We start from the raw sequence: 22403 nt of genomic DNA on the forward strand, positions 1-22403 counted from the left end.
TTACATATTGGGTCAGGTTGAGACATGTAGGTATTACAGACTGGGTCAGGTTGAGACATGTAGGTATTACAGACTGGGTCAGGTTGAGACATGTAGGTATTACAGACTGGGTCAGGTTGAGACATGTAGGTATTACAGACTGGGTCAGGGACAGGTTGAACATGTAGGTATTACAGACTGGGTCAGGTTGAGACATGTAGGTATTACAGACTGGGTCAGGTTGAGACATGTAGGTATTACAGACTGGGTCAGGGACAGGTTGAACATGTAGGTATTACAGACTGGGTCAGGTTGAGACATGTAGGTATTACAGACTGGGTCAGGGACAGGTTGAACATGTAGGTATTACAGACTGGGTCAGGTTGAGACATGTAGGTATTACAGACTGGGTCAGGTTGAGACATGTAGGTATTACAGACTGGGTCAGGGAGAGGTTGAGACATGTAGGTATTACAGACTGGGTCAGGTTAAGACATGTAGGTATTACAGACTGGGTCAGGTTGATACATGTAGGTATTACAGACTGGGTCAGGTTGAGACATGTAGGTATTACAGACTGGGTCAGGTTGAGACATGTAGGTATTACAGACTGGGTCAGGTTGAGACATGTAGGCATTACAGACTGGGTCAGGTTGAGACATGTAGGCATTACAGACTGGGTCAGGTTGAGACATGTAGGTATTACAGACTTGGTCAGGTTGAGACATGTAGGCATTACAGACTGGGTCAGGTTGAGACATGTAGGTATTACAGACTGGGTCAGGTTGAGACATGTAGGTATTACAGACTGGGTCAGGTTGAGACATGTAGGTATTACAGACTGGGTCAGGTTGAGACATGTAGGTATTACAGACTGGGTCAGGGAGAGGTTGAGACATGTAGGTATTACAGACTGGGTCAGGTTGAGACATGTAGGTATTACAGACTGGGTCAGGGACAGGTTGGTACATGTAGGTATTACAGACTGGGTCAGGTTGAGACATGTAGGTATTACAGACTGGGTCAGGTTGAGACATGTAGGTATTACAGACTGGGTCAGGTTGAGACATGTAGGTATTACAGACTGGGTCAGGTTGAGCCATGTAGGTATTACAGACTGGGTCAGGTTGATACATATAGGTATTACAGACTGGGTCAGGGACAGGTTGAGACATGTAGGTATTACAGACTGGGACAGGTTGAGACATGTAGGTATTACAGACTGGGTCAGGTTGAGACATGTAGGCATTACAGACTGGGTCAGGTTGAGACATGCAGGTATTACAGACTGGGTCAGGTTGAGACATGTAGGTATTACAGACTGGGTCAGGAGTTAGACATGTAGGTATTACAGACTGGGACAGGTTGAGACATGTAGGTATTACAGACTGGGTCAGGGACAGGTTGAGACATGTAGGTATTACAGACTGGGTCAGGTTGAGACATGTAGGTATTACAGACTGGGTCAGGTTGAGACATGTAGGTATTACAGACTGGGTCAGGGACAGGTTGAACATGTAGGTATTACAGACTGGGTCAGGTTGAGACATGTAGGTATTACATACTGGGTCAGGTTGAGACATGTAGGTATTACAGACTGGGTCAGGTTGAGACATGTAGGTATTACAGACTGGGTCAGGGACAGGTTGAACATGTAGGTATTACAGACTGGGACAGGTTGAGACATGTAGGTATCAGGGACAGGTTGAACATGTAGGTATTACAGACTGGGACAGGTTGAGACATGTAGGTATTACAGACTGGGTCAGGTTGATACATGTAGGTATTACAGACTGGGTCAGGGACAGGTTGAGACATGTAGGTATTACAGACTGGGTCAGGTTGAGACATGTAGGTATTACAGACTGGGTCAGGTTGATACATATAGGTATTACAGACTGGGTCAGGGACAGGTTGAGACATGTAGGTATTACAGACTGGGACAGGTTGAGACATGTAGGTATTACAGACTGGGTCAGGTTGAGACATGTAGGCATTACAGACTGGGTCAGGTTGAGACATGCAGGTATTACAGACTGGGTCAGGTTGAGACATGTAGGTATTACAGACTGGGTCAGGAGTTAGACATGTAGGTATTACAGACTGGGACAGGTTGAGACATGTAGGTATTACAGACTGGGTCAGGGACAGGTTGAGACATGTAGGTATTACAGACTGGGTCAGGTTGAGACATGTAGGTATTACAGACTGGGTCAGGTTGAGACATGTAGGTATTACAGACTGGGTCAGGGACAGGTTGAACATGTAGGTATTACAGACTGGGTCAGGTTGAGACATGTAGGTATTACATACTGGGTCAGGTTGAGACATGTAGGTATTACAGACTGGGTCAGGTTGAGACATGTAGGTATTACAGACTGGGTCAGGGACAGGTTGAACATGTAGGTATTACAGACTGGGACAGGTTGAGACATGTAGGTATCAGGGACAGGTTGAACATGTAGGTATTACAGACTGGGACAGGTTGAGACATGTAGGTATTACAGACTGGGTCAGGTTGATACATGTAGGTATTACAGACTGGGTCAGGGACAGGTTGAGACATGTAGGTATTACAGACTGGGTCAGGTTGAGACATGTAGGTATTACAGACTGGGTCAGGTTGAGACATGTAGGTATTACAGACTGGGTCAGGGACAGGTTGAACATGTAGGTATTACAGACTGGGTCAGGGAGAGGTTGAGACATGTAGGTATTACAGACTGGGTCAGGTTGAGACATGTAGGTATTACAGACTGGGTCAGGTTGAGACATGTAGGTATTACAGACTGGGTCAGGGACAGGTTGAGACATGTAGGTATTACAGACTGGGTCAGGTTGATACATGTAGGTATTACAGACTGGGTCAGGGACAGGTTGAGACATGTAGGTATTACAGACTGGGTCAGGTTGAGACATGTAGGTATTACAGACTGGTTCAGGTTGATACATGTAGGTATTACAGACTGGGTCAGGGAGAGGTTGAGACATGTAGGTATCAGGGACAGGTTGAACATGTAGGTATTACAGACTGGGACAGGTTGAGACGTGTAGGTATTACAGACTGGGTCAGGTTGAGACATGTAGGTATTACAGACTGGGTCAGGTTGAGACATGTAGGTATTACAGACTGGGTCAGGTTGAGACATGTAGGTATTACAGACTGGGTCAGGTTGAGACATGTAGGCATTACAGACTGGGTCAGGTTGAGACATGTAGGTATTACAGACTGGGACAGGTTGAGACATGTAGGTATTACAGACTGGGTCAGGTTGAGACATGTAGGTATTACAGACTGGGACAGGTTGAGACATGTAGGTATTACAGACTGGGTCAGGTTGAGACATGTAGGTATTACAGACTGGGTCAGGGACAGGTTGAACATGTAGGTATTACAGACTGGGTCAGGTTGAGACATGTAGGTATTACATATTGGGTCAGGTTGAGACATGTAGGTATTACAGACTGGGTCAGGTTGAGACATGTAGGTATTACAGACTGGGTCAGGTTGAGACATGTAGGTATTACAGACTGGGTCAGGTTGAGACATGTAGGTATTACAGACTGGGTCAGGGACAGGTTGAACATGTAGGTATTACAGACTGGGTCAGGTTGAGACATGTAGGTATTACAGACTGGGTCAGGTTGAGACATGTAGGTATTACAGACTGGGTCAGGGACAGGTTGAACATGTAGGTATTACAGACTGGGTCAGGTTGAGACATGTAGGTATTACAGACTGGGTCAGGGACAGGTTGAACATGTAGGTATTACAGACTGGGTCAGGTTGAGACATGTAGGTATTACAGACTGGGTCAGGTTGAGACATGTAGGTATTACAGACTGGGTCAGGGAGAGGTTGAGACATGTAGGTATTACAGACTGGGTCAGGTTAAGACATGTAGGTATTACAGACTGGGTCAGGTTGATACATGTAGGTATTACAGACTGGGTCAGGTTGAGACATGTAGGTATTACAGACTGGGTCAGGTTGAGACATGTAGGTATTACAGACTGGGACAGGTTGAGACATGTAGGTATTACAGACTGGGTCAGGTTGAGACATGTAGGTATTACAGACTGGGTCAGGTTGAGACATGTAGGTATTACAGACTGGGTCAGGTTGAGACATGTAGGTATTACAGACTGGGTCAGGTTGAGACATGTAGGTATTACAGACTGGGTCAGGTTGAGACATGTAGGTATTACAGACTGGGTCAGGGAGAGGTTGAGACATGTAGGTATTACAGACTGGGTCAGGTTGAGACATGTAGGTATTACAGACTGGGTCAGGGACAGGTTGGTACATGTAGGTATTACAGACTGGGTCAGGTTGAGACATGTAGGTATTACAGACTGGGTCAGGTTGAGACATGTAGGTATTACAGACTGGGTCAGGTTGAGACATGTAGGTATTACAGACTGGGTCAGGTTGAGCCATGTAGGTATTACAGACTGGGTCAGGTTGATACATATAGGTATTACAGACTGGGTCAGGGACAGGTTGAGACATGTAGGTATTACAGACTGGGACAGGTTGAGACATGTAGGTATTACAGACTGGGTCAGGTTGAGACATGTAGGCATTACAGACTGGGTCAGGTTGAGACATGCAGGTATTACAGACTGGGTCAGGTTGAGACATGTAGGTATTACAGACTGGGTCAGGAGTGAGACATGTAGGTATTACAGACTGGGACAGGTTGAGACATGTAGGTATTACAGACTGGGTCAGGGACAGGTTGAGACATGTAGGTATTACAGACTGGGTCAGGTTGAGACATGTAGGTATTACAGACTGGGTCAGGTTGAGACATGTAGGTATTACAGACTGGGTCAGGTTGAGACATGTAGGCATTACAGACTGGGTCAGGTTGAGACATGTAGGTATTACAGACTGGGACAGGTTGAGACATGTAGGTATTACAGACTGGGTCAGGTTGAGACATGTAGGTATTACAGACTGGGTCAGGGACAGGTTGAACATGTAGGTATTACAGACTGGGTCAGGTTGAGACATGTAGGTATTACATAATGGGTCAGGTTGAGACATGTAGGTATTACAGACTGGGTCAGGTTGAGACATGTAGGTATTACAGACTGGGTCAGGGACAGGTTGAACATGTAGGTATTACAGACTGGGACAGGTTGAGACATGTAGGTATCAGGGACAGGTTGAACATGTAGGTATTACAGACTGGGACAGGTTGAGACATGTAGGTATTACAGACTGGGTCAGGTTGATACATGTAGGTATTACAGACTGGGTCAGGGACAGGTTGAGACATGTAGGTATTACAGACTGGGTCAGGTTGAGACATGTAGGTATTACAGACTGGGTCAGGTTGAGACATGTAGGTATTACAGACTGGGTCAGGTTGAGACATGTAGGTATTACAGACTGGGTCAGGTTGAGACATGTAGGTATTACAGACTGGGTCAGGTTGAGACATGTAGGCATTACAGACTGGGTCAGGTTGAGACATGTAGGTATTACAGACTGGGTCAGGTTGAGACATGTAGGCATTACAGACTGGGTCAGGTTGAGACATGTAGGCATTACAGACTGGGTCAGGTTGAGACATGTAGGTATTACAGACTGGGTCAGGTTGAGACATGTAGGCATTACAGACTGGGTCAGGTTGAGACATGTAGGTATTACAGACTGGGACAGGTTGAGACATGTAGGTATTACAGACTGGGTCAGGTTGAGACCTGTAGGTATTACAGACTGGGTCAGGGACAGGTTGAACATGTAGGTATTACAGACTGGGTCAGGTTGAGACATGTAGGTATTACATATTGGGTCAGGTTGAGACATGTAGGTATTACAGACTGGGTCAGGTTGAGACATGTAGGTATTACAGACTGGGTCAGGTTGAGACATGTAGGTATTACAGACTGGGTCAGGTTGAGACATGTAGGTATTACAGACTGGGTCAGGGACAGGTTGAACATGTAGGTATTACAGACTGGGTCAGGTTGAGACATGTAGGTATTACAGACTGGGTCAGGTTGAGACATGTAGGTATTACAGACTGGGTCAGGGACAGGTTGAACATGTAGGTATTACAGACTGGGTCAGGTTGAGACATGTAGGTATTACAGACTGGGTCAGGGACAGGTTGAACATGTAGGTATTACAGACTGGGTCAGGTTGAGACATGTAGGTATTACAGACTGGGTCAGGTTGAGACATGTAGGTATTACAGACTGGGTCAGGGAGAGGTTGAGACATGTAGGTATTACAGACTGGGTCAGGTTAAGACATGTAGGTATTACAGACTGGGTCAGGTTGATACATGTAGGTATTACAGACTGGGTCAGGTTGAGACATGTAGGTATTACAGACTGGGTCAGGTTGAGACATGTAGGTATTACAGACTGGGACAGGTTGAGACATGTAGGTATTACAGACTGGGTCAGGTTGAGACATGTAGGTATTACAGACTGGGTCAGGTTGAGACATGTAGGTATTACAGACTGGGTCAGGTTGAGACATGTAGGTATTACAGACTGGGTCAGGTTGAGACATGTAGGTATTACAGACTGGGTCAGGTTGAGACATGTAGGTATTACAGACTGGGTCAGGGAGAGGTTGAGACATGTAGGTATTACAGACTGGGTCAGGTTGAGACATGTAGGTATTACAGACTGGGTCAGGGACAGGTTGGTACATGTAGGTATTACAGACTGGGTCAGGTTGAGACATGTAGGTATTACAGACTGGGTCAGGTTGAGACATGTAGGTATTACAGACTGGGTCAGGTTGAGACATGTAGGTATTACAGACTGGGTCAGGTTGAGCCATGTAGGTATTACAGACTGGGTCAGGTTGATACATATAGGTATTACAGACTGGGTCAGGGACAGGTTGAGACATGTAGGTATTACAGACTGGGACAGGTTGAGACATGTAGGTATTACAGACTGGGTCAGGTTGAGACATGTAGGCATTACAGACTGGGTCAGGTTGAGACATGCAGGTATTACAGACTGGGTCAGGTTGAGACATGTAGGTATTACAGACTGGGTCAGGAGTGAGACATGTAGGTATTACAGACTGGGACAGGTTGAGACATGTAGGTATTACAGACTGGGTCAGGGACAGGTTGAGACATGTAGGTATTACAGACTGGGTCAGGTTGAGACATGTAGGTATTACAGACTGGGTCAGGTTGAGACATGTAGGTATTACAGACTGGGTCAGGGACAGGTTGAACATGTAGGTATTACAGACTGGGTCAGGTTGAGACATGTAGGTATTACATACTGGGTCAGGTTGAGACATGTAGGTATTACAGACTGGGTCAGGGACAGGTTGAACATGTAGGTATTACAGACTGGGACAGGTTGAGACATGTAGGTATCAGGGACAGGTTGAACATGTAGGTATTACAGACTGGGACAGGTTGAGACATGTAGGTATTACAGACTGGGTCAGGTTGATACATGTAGGTATTACAGACTGGGTCAGGGACAGGTTGAGACATGTAGGTATTACAGACTGGGTCAGGTTGAGACATGTAGGTATTACAGACTGGGTCAGGTTGAGACATGTAGGTATTACAGACTGGGTCAGGGACAGGTTGAACATGTAGGTATTACAGACTGGGTCAGGTTGAGACATGTAGGTATTACAGACTGGGTCAGGGAGAGGTTGAGACATGTAGGTATTACAGACTGGGTCAGGTTGAGACATGTAGGTATTACAGACTGGGTCAGGTTGAGACATGTAGGTATTACAGACTGGGTCAGGGACAGGTTGAGACATGTAGGTATTACAGACTGGGTCAGGTTGATACATGTAGGTATTACAGACTGGGTCAGGGACAGGTTGAGACATGTAGGTATTACAGACTGGGTCAGGTTGAGACATGTAGGTATTACAGACTGGTTCAGGTTGATACATGTAGGTATTACAGACTGGGTCAGGGAGAGGTTGAGACATGTAGGTATCAGGGACAGGTTGAACATGTAGGTATTACAGACTGGGACAGGTTGAGACATGTAGGTATTACAGACTGGGTCAGGTTGAGACATGTAGGTATTACAGACTGGGTCAAGTTGAGACATGTAGGTATTACAGACTGGGTCAGGGAGAGGTTGAGACATGTAGGTATTACAGACTGGGTCAGGTTGAGACATGTAGGTATTACAGACTGGGTCAGGGACAGGTTGAGACATGTAGGTATTACAGACTGGGTCAGGTTGAGACATGTAGGTATTACAGACTGGGTCAGGGACAGGTTGTAACATGTAGGTATTACAGACTGGGTCAGGTTGAGACATGTAGGTATTACAGACATGGTCAGGGACAGGTTGATACATGACAGTGAAGACACTTGCCAGCCGGTCAGCGTTATGCTCTGAGTCTGTAGCCTTGTGTTCTTAATGTTTTGTATACTCAGTGTATACAGATGACTAAACCACTTTTTAATGGTAATTTGGCAGCCATATTGGATTTTGGAGGCCATAATGGATTTGGAGTCAAATCTACGGGAGGAGGGGGGGGGGGGGGGGGGGGCTAACATAATTGCAAGAGTAAGGGATAAACATATAAAATCCACATTAGGAACTTTTGTCTGAAAAAAAAATTCAGTTTTAAGTTTCTGAGCCCACTTGCCTTAGAGCCGATTATAATAACAACAAGAACAACAAATACAATGTAACTGTATGCATTTATGTCATGCAGCACTGAGTGAAAGCAACTTTTGGAAAGTTGTCTATTGAACAGCTCCCAAAAAAAAGCGATGTCTACATTTATCACAAACATTCATAGTTGATATTTCCGACCTACTTTCATCTGTGTTTGACGGGTCTCTGTTTACTTTTAAGACGCGTTAAGATATCCTAATGTTGGTTGTTTGTGTATGAATGACGACTTGCATTCCACATTTGATCTCTAACATCACAACTTGCAATATTGGGTTTACATGACCTTATGACCCCCTTCAGCCATACATGATTATTCTGCACTTTTTAAGTTAAAGAATGTGTTACATTCTATCAACTTAACCACTTTTATTGTGAAATATTATTTTATACAACCATTTTAATATAAGAGAGACCTTGGATAGAGGGGTAACCATGGTAGTGTTTTGTTCTACCTCGAGTAACGGTATCTCAATCTAAAGCCCATTTTGTTTGAGGATTGACCAATAGCTGACTACTCTGTTTGATATTCCAGATGACTACAAGCCCATTGGAGCAGACACTGACAATTTGGCTGCTCAGATTGAGGACTATATCCTTTCCACCTGTGATCTTGTGGTGTGGTGAGGACCAGACGCATTGTAATAGTGTGAGGACAGAGTTGTTCTTGTTGTCGTTCTGTTTCTGGTGGTGAGGACCAGACGCATTGTAATAGTGTGAGGACAGAGTTGTTCTTGTTGTCGTTCTGTTTCTGGTGGTGAGGACCAGACGCATTGTAATAGTGTGAGGACAGAGTTGTTCTTGTTGTCGTTCTGTTTCTGGTTCTCCTTCACTCTCCCTGCTTCACGTATCTACCAGGAGTTTAAGTCTACAGACCAGAAGTACAAGTCCAGACTGAGGAGCCGTATCTCCAACCTGAAGGACCAGAAGAACCCAGACCTCCGACGCAACGTCCTCGCTGGAAACATCTCTGCTGACCGCATCGCTAACATGGCTGCTGAGGTACGATGGGGGGGGGGGGGGGCATCGCTAACATGGCTGCTGAGGTACGATGGGGGGGGGGGCGCATCGCTAACATGGCTGCTGAGGTACGATGGGGGGGGGGGGCGCATCGCTAACATGGCTGCTGAGGTATGATGGGGGGGGGGGGGGGGGGGCATCGCTAACATGGCTGCTGAGGTACGATGGGGGGGGGGGGGGAGGCATCGCTAACATGGCTGCTGAGGTACAATGGGGGGGGGGGGCATCGCTAACATGGCTGCTGAGGTACGATGGGGAGGGGGGGGGGGCATCGCTAACATGGCTGCTGAGGTACGATGGGGGGGGGGGGGGGGGGGCGCATCGCTAACATGGCTGCTGAGGTACGATGGGGGGGGGGGGGGGGGTGCATCGCTAACATGGCTGCTGAGGTACGATGCGGGGGGCGGGGGGGGGCGCATCGCTAACATGGCTGCTGAGGTACGATGGGGGGGGGGGGGGGGCATCGCTAACATGGCTGCTGAGGTACGATGCGGGGGGGCGCATCGCTAACATGGCTGCTGAGGTACGATGGGGGGGGGGGGGGGCGCATCGCTAACATGGCTGCTGAGGTACGATGGGGGGGGGGGGGCATCGCTAACATGGCTGCTGAGGTACGATGGGGGGGGGGGGGGGGGGGGCGCATCGCTAACATGGCTGCTGAGGTACGATGGGGGGGGGGGGCGCATCGCTAACATGGCTGCTGAGGTACGATGGGGGGGGGGGGTGCATCGCTAACATGGCTGCTGAGGTACGATGGGGGGTGGCATCGCTAACATGGCTGCTGAGGTACGATGCGGGGGGGGTGTGGGGAGCATGGGGTGGGGTGAGGGTGAGTGTGTGTAGTGTGAGAGAGAGGTGTCTGTGTATTTCCTGTTCTAATAGTAAGGCATCGTGCTTCAGTTCAGATGGTGTCTAACCAGGCCCCAACCAAACTAGTGAGCTCGCATAATCCCTTAAAAGACCCCTTCGCTTGAAAAACAGAGACGTCGTAATCTAAGATAACTACATTTGTACATCTAACAGAGATGTTTGGTGCAGTATTTCTCAATGGATTGTTTTTGACATGAAAGCGAGTCGTCTCTCGTTGAATTACAACAAAAAACTCCATTGTAGAATACCCTTACTGTTGACCAATCACAGAACGAAGGGGGCGTGGTCTTCAGCTACCGACTTCGGCTTTCCTTTCCTCTTTTTTTCTTTCCGGAACAGTCCGAGGAAAAAAAACAAACAATGCGAAGCATTCGGACGCCTTGTGACAGGCGTTTTGAAATATAAGGGTTTTACTGTAAAACTGTGTGGTTTGCGTGCGCTTCATCTCTGACGCTGAGACCGTCCTGTAAAAGGTTCTGTCTGTGTGTGACCCAACAGGAGATGGCGAGCGCGGAGCTGAAAGAGATGAGGAAGACCTTGACCAAGGACGCCATCAGAGAGCACCAGCTGTCTAAAGTGGGCGGGACCGAGACGGACATGTTTCAATGTGGCAAATGCAGGGGCAAGAACTGCACCTACACACAGGTACTGACATAGTGAACTGCACCTCTACAGGTACCGATATAGTGAACTGGACCTATACACAGGTACTGACATAGTGAACTGGACCTCTACACACAGGTACTGACATAGTGAACTGGACCTCTACACACAGGTACTGACATAGTGAACTGGACCTCTACACACAGGTACTGACATAGTGAACTGGACCTCTACACACAGGTACTGACATAGTGAACTGCACCTCTACACACCTATACGCACTTTACTATAAACCGCACTTTACTATAAAGGCCTGATTGGTGGAGTGCTGCAGAGATGGTTGTCCTCATGGAAGGTTCCCCCATCTCCACAGAGGAACTCTGTCAGAGTGACCATCAGGTTCATGGTTACCACCCTGACTAAGGCCCTTCTCCCCCGATTGCTCAGTTTGGACGGGCGGCCAGCTCTAGAAAGAGTTTTGGTGGTTCCAAACTTCTTCCATTGAAGAACGATGGAGGCCACTGTGTTCTTGGGGACCTTCAATGCTGCAGAAATGGTTTGGTACCCTTCCCCAGATCTGTGTATCGACACAATTCTGCCTCGGAGCTCTAGGGACAATTTCTTGGACCTAATGGCTCAGACCTTATATAGACAGGTGTGCGCCTTTCCAAATCATGTCCAATCAATTGAATTTGAGACAGGTGAACTCCAATCAAGTTGTAGAAACATCTCAAGGATGATCAATGGAAACAGGATGAACATGAGCTCAAGTTACAGTCTCTTAGCAAAGGGTCTGAATACTTATGTAAATAAGACATTTACATTTTTTATTTTTAAGAAATTAGCAAACATTTCTAAAAACCTGTTTTTGCTTTGTCATTATGGGGTATTGGGTGTAGATAGATTGTATTTTTATTTTTTATTTTACCTTTATTTAACTAGGCAAGTCAGTTAAAGAACACATTCTTAATTTTCAATGACGGCCTAGGAACAGTGGGTTAACTGCCTGTTCAGTATGCACTTTTACCAAATAGGGCTATCTTCTGTAAAGCACCCCTACCTTGTCACGACACAACTGACTGGCTCACACGCATTTAAGAAGGAAAGAAATTCCACAAATGAACTTTTAGCAAGGCACACCTCTCAATTGAAATGCATTCCAGGTGACTACCTTTATGAAGCTGGTTGAGAGAATGTCAAGAGTGTGCAAAACTGTCATCAAGGCAAAGGATGGCTACTTTGAAGAATTCAAAATATTTTTAGATTTTTTTAAACCTTTTTTTGGTTACTACATGACTCCATATGTGTCATTACATAGTTTTGATGTCTTCACTATTATTTCACTGTAACGGTTATCTTTTGGTGAAGGAGAGGCGGACCAAAACGCAGCGTGGAGGTTATTCATGGTTCTTTAATGAAGACACTATACATGAATAAACTAACAAAAACAATAAACGTGGAAAACCAAAAACAGCCATATCTGGTGCAAAACACAGAGACAGGAACAATCACCCACAAACACACAGTGAAACCCAGGCTACCTAAATATGGTTCCCAATCAGAGACAATGACGAACACCTGCCTCTGATTGAGAACCATATCAGGGGCCAGACATAGAAATAGACAAACAAGACATCCAACATAGAATGCCCACTCAGATCACACCCTGACCAACCAAAACATAGAAACATACAAAGCAAACGATGGTCAGGGTGTGACATTTACAATGTAGAAAATAGTAAAAATAAAGAAAACCATTGAATGAGTAGGTGAGTCCAACCTTTTGACTGGTACTGTATTTATAGATATTTATTTTGGGGTGAAAAATGACTGTAAAATCATCAGAAATATGTGATCATGTCTCAATGTAATTTAATGTAAGGTTATTTTCAAATACAATCTCTTTTTTAGACTTAGTTGTAATCAATGTGTAGTGTACACATTATTATCATTATGCCCCGTGCCCCTGAACATCCGCTCCGACAAACATCTTCCCACGGCTGAATTGAGTTGCCTACCCCCGCTGTACACGCTGTCGTTCTCTTGTGTTTTCTAGGTGCAGACGCGCAGTGCTGACGAACCCATGACTACATTCGTACTGTGCAACGGCTGTGGCAATCGCTGGAAGGTAGGCTGTGTATCCTGCTCCCTAGTTATATACACTACCCTGCTCCCTAGTTATATACACTACCCTGCTCCCTAGTTATATACACTACCCTGCTCCCTAGTTATAGACACTACCCTGCTCCCTAGTTATATACACTACCCTGCTCCCTAGTTATATACACTACCCTGCTCCCTAGTTATACACACTACCCTGCTCCCTAGTTATATACACTACCCTGCTCCCTAGTTATATACACTACCCTGCTCCCTAGTTATATACACTACCCTGCTCCCTAGTTATAGACACTACCCTGCTCCCTAGTTATAGACACTACCCTGCTCCCTAGTTATATACACTACCCTGCTCCCTAGTTATAGACACTACCCTGCTCCCTAGTTATAGACACTACCCTGCTCCCTAGTTATAGACACTACCCTGCTCCCTAGTTATAGACACTACCCTGCTCCCTAGATATATACACTACCCTGCTCCCTAGTTATATACACTACCCTGCTCCCTAGTTATATACACTACCCTGCTCCCTAGTTATATACACTACCCTGCTCCCTAGTTATACACACTACCCTGCTCCCTAGTTATAGACACTACCCTGCTCCCTAGTTATAGACACTACCCTGCTCCCTAGATATATACACTACCCTGCTCCCTAGTTATATACACTACCCTGCTCCCTAGTTATATACACTACCCTGCTCCCTAGTTATATACACTACCCTGCTCCCTAGTTATAGACACTACCCTGCTCCCTAGTTATAGACACTACCCTGCTCCCTAGTTATAGACACTACCCTGCTCCCTAGTTATATACACTACCCTAGTTATATACACTACCCTGCTCCCTAGTTATATACACTACCCTGCTCCCTAGATATATACACTACCCTGCTCCCTAGTTATAGACACTACCCTGCTCCCTAGTTATATACACTACCCTGCTCCCTAGTTATATACACTACCCTGCTCCCTAGTTATAGACACTACTTTGCTCCCTAGTTATAGACACTACCCTGCTCCCTAGATATATACACTACCCTGCTCCCTAGTTATATACACTACCCTGCTCCCTAGATATATACACTACCCTGCTCCCTAGATATATACACTACCCTGCTCCCTAGTTATATACACTACCCTGCTCCCTAGTTATATACACTACCCTAGTTATATACACTACCCTGCTCCCTAGTTATATACACTACCCTGCTCCCTAGATATATACACTACCCTGCTCCCTAGTTATATACACTACCCTGCTCCCTAGATATATACACTACCCTGCTCCCTAGATATTAACACTACCCTGCTCCCTAGTTATATACACTACCCTGCTCCCTAGTTATATACACTACCCTAGTTATATACACTACCCTGCTCCCTAGTTATATACACTACCCTGCTCCTTAGATATACACTACCCTGCTCCCTAGTTATATACACTACCCTAGTTATATACACTACCCTGCTCCCTAGTTATATACACTACCCTGCTCCTTAGATATATACACTACCCTGCTCCCTAGTTATATACACTACCCTGCTCCCTAGATATACACTACCCTGCTCCCTAGATATATACACTACCCTAGTTATACACACTACCCTGCTCCCTAGTTATATACACTACCCTGCTCCCTAGATATACACTACCCTGCTCCCTAGATATATACACTACCCTAGTTATACACACTACCCTGCTCCCTAGTTATAGACACTACCCTAGTTATACACACTACCCTGCTCCCTAGTTATATACACTACCCTGCTCCTTAGATATACACTACCCTGCTCCCTAGTTATAGACACTACCCTGCTCCTTAGATATACACTACCCTGCTCCCTAGATATACACTACCCTGCTCCCTAGTTATAGACACTACCCTGCTCCCTAGTTATAGACACTACCCTGCTCCCTAGTTATATACACTACCCTGCTCCCTAGTTATATACACTACCCTGCTCCCTAGTTATAGACACTACCCTGCTCCTTAGATATACACTACCCTGCTCCCTAGTTATATACACTACCCTGCTCCCTAGTTATAGACACTACCCTGCTCCCTAGATATATACACTACCCTGCTCCCTAGATATATACACTACCCTGCTCCCTAGTTATAGACACTACCCTGCTTCCTAGATATATACACTACCCTGCTCCCTAGATATATACACTACCCTGCTCCCTAGTTATAGACACTACCCTGCTCCCTAGATATATACACTACCCTGCTCCCTAGTTATATACACTACCCTGCTCCCTAGTTATATACACTACCCTGCTCCCTAGTTATATACACTACCCTGCTCCCTAGATATATACACTACCCTGCTCCCTAGTTATATACACTACCCTGCTCCCTAGATATATACACTACGCTGCAATCTAGATATATACACTACCCTGCTCCCTAGTTATATACACTACCCTGCTCCCTAGTTATATACACTACCCTGCTCCCTAGTTATATACACTACCCTGCTCCCTAGTTATACACACTACCCTGCTCCCTAGTTATAGACACTACCCTGCTCCCTAGTTATACACACTACCCTGCTCCCTAGTTATAGACACTACCCTGCTCCCTAGTTATATACACTACCCTGCTCCCTAGTTATACACACTACCCTGCTCCCTAGTTATAGACACTACCCTGCACCCTAGATATATACACTACCCTGCACCCTAATTATACACACTACCCTGCTTCCTAACTTTTTCTTGTTGGAGTTAGGATCGATAAGGGTTTGGGGTATCTTGCTGAGTTCCACATGGACCCTCTTCTCTAGTTATATACACTACCCTGCTCCCTAACTTTGTCTTGTTGGAGTTAGGATCGATAAGGGTTTGGGGCATCTTGCTGAGTTCCACATGGACCCTCTTCTCTAGTTATATACACTACCCTGCTCCCTAACTTTGTCTTGTTGGAGTTAGGATCGATAAGGGTTTGGGGCATCTTGCTGAGTTCCACATGGACCCTCTTCTCTAGTTATATACACTACCCTGCTCCCTAACTTTGTCTTGTTGGAGTTAGGATCGATAAGGGTTTGGGGCATCTTGCTGAGTTCCACATGGACCCTCTTCTCTAGTTATATACACTACCCTGCTCCCTAACTTTGTCTTGTTGGAGTTAGGATCGATAAGGGTTTGGGGCATCTTGCTGAGTTCCACATGGACCCTCTTCTCTAGTTATATACACTACCCTGCTCCCTAACTTTGTCTTGTTGGAGTTAGGATCGATAAGGGTTTGGGGCATCTTGCTGAGTTCCACATGGACCCTCTTCTCTAGTTATATACACTACCCTGCTCCCTAACTTTGTCTTGTTGGAGTTAGGATCGATAAGGGTTTGGGGCATCTTGCTGAGTTCCACATGGACCCTCTTCTCTAGTTATATACACTACCCTGCTCCCTAACTTTGTCTTGTTGGAGTTAGGATCGATAAGGGTTTGGGGCATCTTGCTGAGTTCCACATGGACCCTCTTCTCTAGTTATATACACTACCCTGCTCCCTAACTTTGTCTTGTTGGAGTTAGGATCGATAAGGGTTTGGGGCATCTTGCTGAGTTCCACATGGACCCTCTTCTCTAGTTATATACACTACCCTGCTCCCTAACTTTGTCTTGTTGGAGTTAGGATCGATAAGGGTTTGGGGCATCTTGCTGAGTTCCACATGGACCCTCTTCTCTAGTTATATACACTACCCTGCTCCCTAACTTTGTCTTGTTGGAGTTAGGATCGATAAGGGTTTGGGGCATCTTGCTGAGTTCCACATGGACCCTCTTCTCTAGTTATATACACTACCCTGCTCCCTAACTTTGTCTTGTTGGAGTTAGGATCGATAAGGGTTTGGGGCATCTTGCTGAGTTCCACATGGACCCTCTTCTCTAGTTATATACACTACCCTGCTCCCTAACTTTGTCTTGTTGGAGTTAGGATCGATAAGGGTTTGGGGCATCTTGCTGAGTTCCACATGGACCCTCTTCTCTAGTTATATACACTACCCTGCTCCCTAACTTTGTCTTGTTGGAGTTAGGATCGATAAGGGTTTGGGGCATCTTGCTGAGTTCCACATGGACCCTCTTCTCTAGTTATACACACTACCCTGCTCCCTAACTTTGTCTTGTTGGAGTTAGGATCGATAAGGGTTTGGGGCATCTTGCTGAGTTCCACATGGACCCTCTTCTCTAGTTATACACACTACCCTGCTCCCTAACTTTGTCTTGTTGGAGTTAGGATCGATAAGGGTTTGGGGCATCTTGCTGAGTTCCACATGGACCCTCTTCTCTAGTTATACACACTACCCTGCTCCCTAACTTTGTCTTGTTGGAGTTAGGATCGATAAGGGTTTGGGGCATCTTGCTGAGTTCCACATGGACCCTCTTCTCTAGTTATACACACTACCCTGCTCCCTAACTTTGTCTTGTTGGAGTTAGGATCGATAAGGGTTTGGGGCATCTTGCTGAGTTCCACATGGACCCTCTTCTCTAGTTATATACACTACCCTGCTCCCTAACTTTGTCTTGTTGGAGTTAGGATCGATAAGGGTTTGGGGCATCTTGCTGAGTTCCACATGGACCCTCTTCTCTAGTTATACACACTACCCTGCTCCCTAACTTTGTCTTGTTGGAGTTAGGATCGATAAGGGTTTGGGGCATCTTGCTGAGTTCCACATGGACCCTCTTCTCTAGTTATACACACTACCCTGCTCCCTAACTTTGTCTTGTTGGAGTTAGGATCGATAAGGGTTTGGGGCATCTTGCTGAGTTCCACATGGACCCTCTTCTCTAGTTATATACACTACCCTGCTCCCTAACTTTGTCTTGTTGGAGTTAGGATCGATAAGGGTTTGGGGCATCTTGCTGAGTTCCACATGGACCCTCTTCTCTAGTTATATACACTACCCTGCTCCCTAACTTTGTCTTGTTGGAGTTAGGATCGATAAGGGTTTGGGGCATCTTGCTGAGTTCCACATGGACCCTCTTCTCTAGATATTAACCGATTGGAACGGTAGTTGTATGTATGGTGGTTCACGTTGTGATTTGGTTAGGTGGAATGTTTACCAATATTGCTTCCACGTATCCACTTTTGTCAGATCAGTAGTCATGTGTATACGGGGTAGAGGTAAGGGGTTCATTTGGAATCCAACATATGACTAATGAGAGGTACCTAACCTTGACTTGCTTTGATTTGTAAATAAGGGCTAGGTAGATGTAGGGGAAGTGGGATCATGGTGATTCTGGCTGTGGCTTGCTCGCTCAGCCCTTTTGCAGTACCACAGTGTCACCACCAGATGGCAGCAGACATTGGCCAAGCAGTGGTGACTTTACCGTGGTTACGAATGTAGTGGTAACCGTGCAGACTTTTAATGAAGTTACACATTCTCTCACATCAGGATAATACCACACGCCAACCAGATACAAAAAAAAAAATCTCTCTCTCTCATGTATTCTCACATTTAGGTAATTTAGCAGACGCTCTTATCCAGAAGGACTTGCAATCAGTGAATTCGACTGAGGTAAATCAACCACATGTATAACCTTTACTGAAATCTTTTCTCCTCCCACTCCAGTTCTGTTGAGGAGAAGATGATGATTTGCTACAAGATGAGCTGACACGGATAGAGAAGAACCGGGACCTATTTTGTTACAACTGCAAATCGTTTTTTTCTGTTGTTTTTATTTTGTTTTGATACCTCTTAAATCTGGAATATATTTTGAGAAAATGTCATTTCTATGCTATGGAGCTAGTCTAGTATTTTAATTTCTATGATATGGAGCTAGTCTAGTATTTTAATTTCTATGCTATGGAGCTAGTCTAGTATTTTAATTTCTATGATATGGAGCTAGTCTAGTATTTTAATTTCTATGATATAGAGCTAGTCTAGTATTTTAATTTCTATGATATGGAGCTAGTCTAGTATTTTAATTTCTATAATATGGAGCTAGTCTAGTATTTTAATTTCTATGATATAGAGCTAGTCTAGTATTTTAATTTCTATGATATGGAGCTAGTCTAGTATTTTAATTTCTATGATATGGAGCTAGTCTAGTATTTTAATTTCTATGATATGTAGCTTGTCTAGTATTTTAATTTCTATGATATGTAGCTTGTCTAGTATTTTAATTTATATGATATGGAGCTTGTCTAGTATTTTAATTTCTATGATATGGAGCTCGTCTAGTATTTTCATTTCTATGATATGGAGCTCGTCTAGTATTTTAATTTCTATAATATGGAGCTCGTCTAGTATTTTAATTTCTATGCTATGGAGCTAGTCTAGTATTTGAATTTATATGATATGGAGCTCGTCTGGGTATCTTTTCTGGTTCTGCTCTCTTACCACAACCTCTTATTGAATGTCATGTTTGGCTTGACAACGAGTTGACAAGAGCACCAACCGATCTCGGAATCCGATCTCGGAATCCGATCTCAGAAACCGATCATAGAAACTGTTATCGGTACCAGGCTGAAGTTAAGCACTTATTCTTAAAAACAAGGTTTTGGTTTGATGTTTATTAGTTTAAGCTATATCTTACAACAACAACAAAAAAAAAACCTTTGTTTTTTGGCATTAGGGAACATAGTGGTGCCTTTTTTTGCCTCTCTGTGCCACAAATGATTATTTTGCTATTAGTTTTATACACTTGCTGTAGATAGAGTATATGCACTCTTAATTAACGGCTGTATCCCAAATGGCACCTTATTCACTATATAGGGCACTAAAAATAGTGCACTATAAAGGGAATTGGGTGCCATTTGGGACACACCCCTGCTGTATATAGAACAAGCCGTTGTTTGGAGTCATTCTGAATCTACTGTCTTACATACACGCTGCACAGGTTCTTATTAAAGACTTCCATTTAGGTTTAAATTCTTCTGTTAAAATGAACAAATGAATGAAACTGGAGGTTCTGCTAGAAGATGTAGAGTTGCAGAGGAGTGGAATGAGAAAGGGATGAGCAGGGGACGGGACAGTTGTCAGTTTCTCCTCTTGTCCTTCTCTGATTGTACGCTAGTGAAAGGGTAGCGGGGGACTGGAGAAGTAGCCTAATCGTACGCTAGTAAAAGGTTAGCGGGGACTGGAGAAGTAGCCTAATCGTACGCTAGTGAAAGGTTAGCGGGGACTGGAGAAGTAGCCTAATCGTACGCTAGTAAAAGGTTAGCAGGGGACTGGAGAAGTAGCCTAATCGTACGCTAGTATAAGGTTAGCAGGGGACTGGAGAAGTAGCCTAATCGTACGCTAGTGAAAGGTTAGCAGGGACTGGAGAAGTAGCCTGATCGTACGCTAGTGAAAGGTTAGCAGGGACTGGAGAAGTAGCCTAATCGTACGCTAGTGAAAGGTTAGCGGGGACTGGAGAAGTAGCCTAATCGTACGCTAGTGAAAGGTTAGCAGGGGACTGGAGAAGTAGCCCAATCGTACGCTAGTGAAAGGTTAGCAGGGGACTGGAGAAGTAGCCTAATCGTACGCTAGTGAAAGGTTAGCAGGGGACTGGAGAAGTAGCCTAATCGTACGCTAGTGAAAGGTTAGCAGGGGACTGGAGAAGTAGCCTAATCGTACGCTAGTGAAAGGTTAGCAGGGGACTGGAGAAGTAGCCTAATCGTACGCTAGTGAAAGGTTAGCAGGGGACTGGAGAAGTAGCCTAATCGTACGCTAGTGAAAGGTTAGCAGGGGACTGGAGAAGTAGCCTAATCGTACGCTAGTGAAAGGTTAGCGGGGACTGGAGAAGTAGCCTAATCGTACGCTAGTGAAAGGTTAGCGGGGGACTGGAGAAGTAGCCCAATCGTACGCTAGTAAAAGGTTAGCAGGGGACTGGAGAAGTAGCCTAATCGTACGCTAGTGAAAGGTTAGCAGGGGACTGGAGAAGTAGCCTAATCGTACGCTAGTGAAAGGTTAGCGGGGACTGGAGAAGTAGCCTAATCGTACGCTAGTAAAAGGTTAGCAGGGGACTGGAGAAGTAGCCTAATCGTACGCTAGTATAAGGTTAGCAGGGGACTGGAGAAGTAGCCTAATCGTACGCTAGTAAAAGGTTATAGTATAAGGTTAGCAGGGACTGGAGAAGTAGCCTAATCGTACGCTAGTAAAAGGTTAGCAGGGACTGGAGAAGTAGCCTAATCGTACGCTAGTGAAAGGTTAGCAGGGAACTGGAGAAGTAGCCTAATCGTACGCTAGTGAAAGGTTAGCGGGGGACTGGAGAAGTAGCCTAATCGTACGCTAGTGAAAGGTTAGCGGGGGACTGGAGAAGTAGCCTAATCGTACGCTAGTGAAAGGTTAGCAGGGGACTGGAGAAGTAGCCTAATCGTACGCTAGTGAAAGGTTAGCAGGGGACTGGAGAAGTAGCCCAATCGTACGCTAGTAAAAGGTTAGCAGGGGACTGGAGAAGTAGCCTAATCGTACGCTAGTGAAAGGTTAGCGGGGGACTGGAGAAGTAGCCTAATCGTACGCTAGTGAAAGGTTAGCGGGGGACTGGAGAAGTAGCCCAATCGTACGCTAGTAAAAGGTTAGCAGGGGACTGGAGAAGTAGCCTAATCGTACGCTAGTAAAAGGTTAGCGGGGATTGAAGAAGTATTCTGATATCCAAACCTACTTTCTCCGTTGTTGAAACAATGATAAAACGTATCAAAAATGTTGGTTGGATTTCAGGCTACTGGAGAAGAGGGCATCCTGACAAAAACGCTCGACTGGTTTGAAAAGTTTTGTCATGCAAGTGATTTATTTTGTATGTAAACATTTGTCCTCCCTATGGGTACTAGTGTCAATTGAATTAAAAACAGTAGGGAGTGTGGAAAGAGACTGGGGGTCCTGGTAAGTTCTTGTTAGCACTTTTTTATTTAACCGGGCAAGTCAGTTAAGAACAAATTCTTATTTACAATGAAGGCCTATCTCCGGTCAAACCCTAACCCAGACGACGCTGGGCCAATTGTGCACTGCCCTATGGGACTCCCAATTAAGGTCGGTTGTGATACAGCCTGGAATCGAACCAGGGTTTGTAGTGACGCCTCTAGCACTGAAATGCCTTAGACCGCAAGCCACTCGGGAGCCCGAAATCAACTGGGCCACGTGCAGTTCAGTAAATCAACTGGGCCACGTGCAGTTCAGTAAATCAACTGGGCCACGTGCAGTTCAGTAGATCAACTGGGCCACGTGCAGT

At 45.3% G+C, this 22403-nt stretch overlaps 1 protein-coding gene across 11 annotated transcripts in view; it reads left to right on the forward strand.

Moving 5' to 3' along the window:
• LOC110516453 (transcription elongation factor A protein 2) overlaps positions 1-22045 on the forward strand; it is a 73194-nt gene extending 51149 nt beyond the window's left edge. The window contains exons 6-11 of one of the 11 annotated variants that reach the window (XR_016483536.1): positions 9170-9226; positions 9482-9636; positions 11023-11169; positions 13184-13255; positions 18824-21339; positions 21431-22045. Coding sequence is in view for 1 of the 11 variants with exons in the window: in XM_090185772.1 (XP_090041898.1) it covers positions 9170-9226; positions 9482-9636; positions 11023-11169; positions 13184-13255; positions 18824-18832 (440 nt within the window). In the remaining 10 variants the exon portion in view is untranslated. Of the gene's footprint in view, positions 1-9169; positions 9227-9481; positions 9637-11022; positions 11170-13183; positions 13256-18823 lie in introns of all 11 variants that reach the window. The other 10 variants (XR_016483539.1, XR_016483540.1, XR_016483543.1 and 7 more) reach the window with 10 other exon arrangements.
• Positions 22046-22403: the final 358 nt, after the last annotated feature.

This window comes from Oncorhynchus mykiss, chromosome 9 (assembly GCF_057628025.1).
Source record: "Oncorhynchus mykiss isolate SJ-2025 chromosome 9, ASM5762802v1, whole genome shotgun sequence".
In the NCBI taxonomy this organism is placed as follows: domain Eukaryota; kingdom Metazoa; phylum Chordata; class Actinopteri; order Salmoniformes; family Salmonidae; genus Oncorhynchus; species Oncorhynchus mykiss.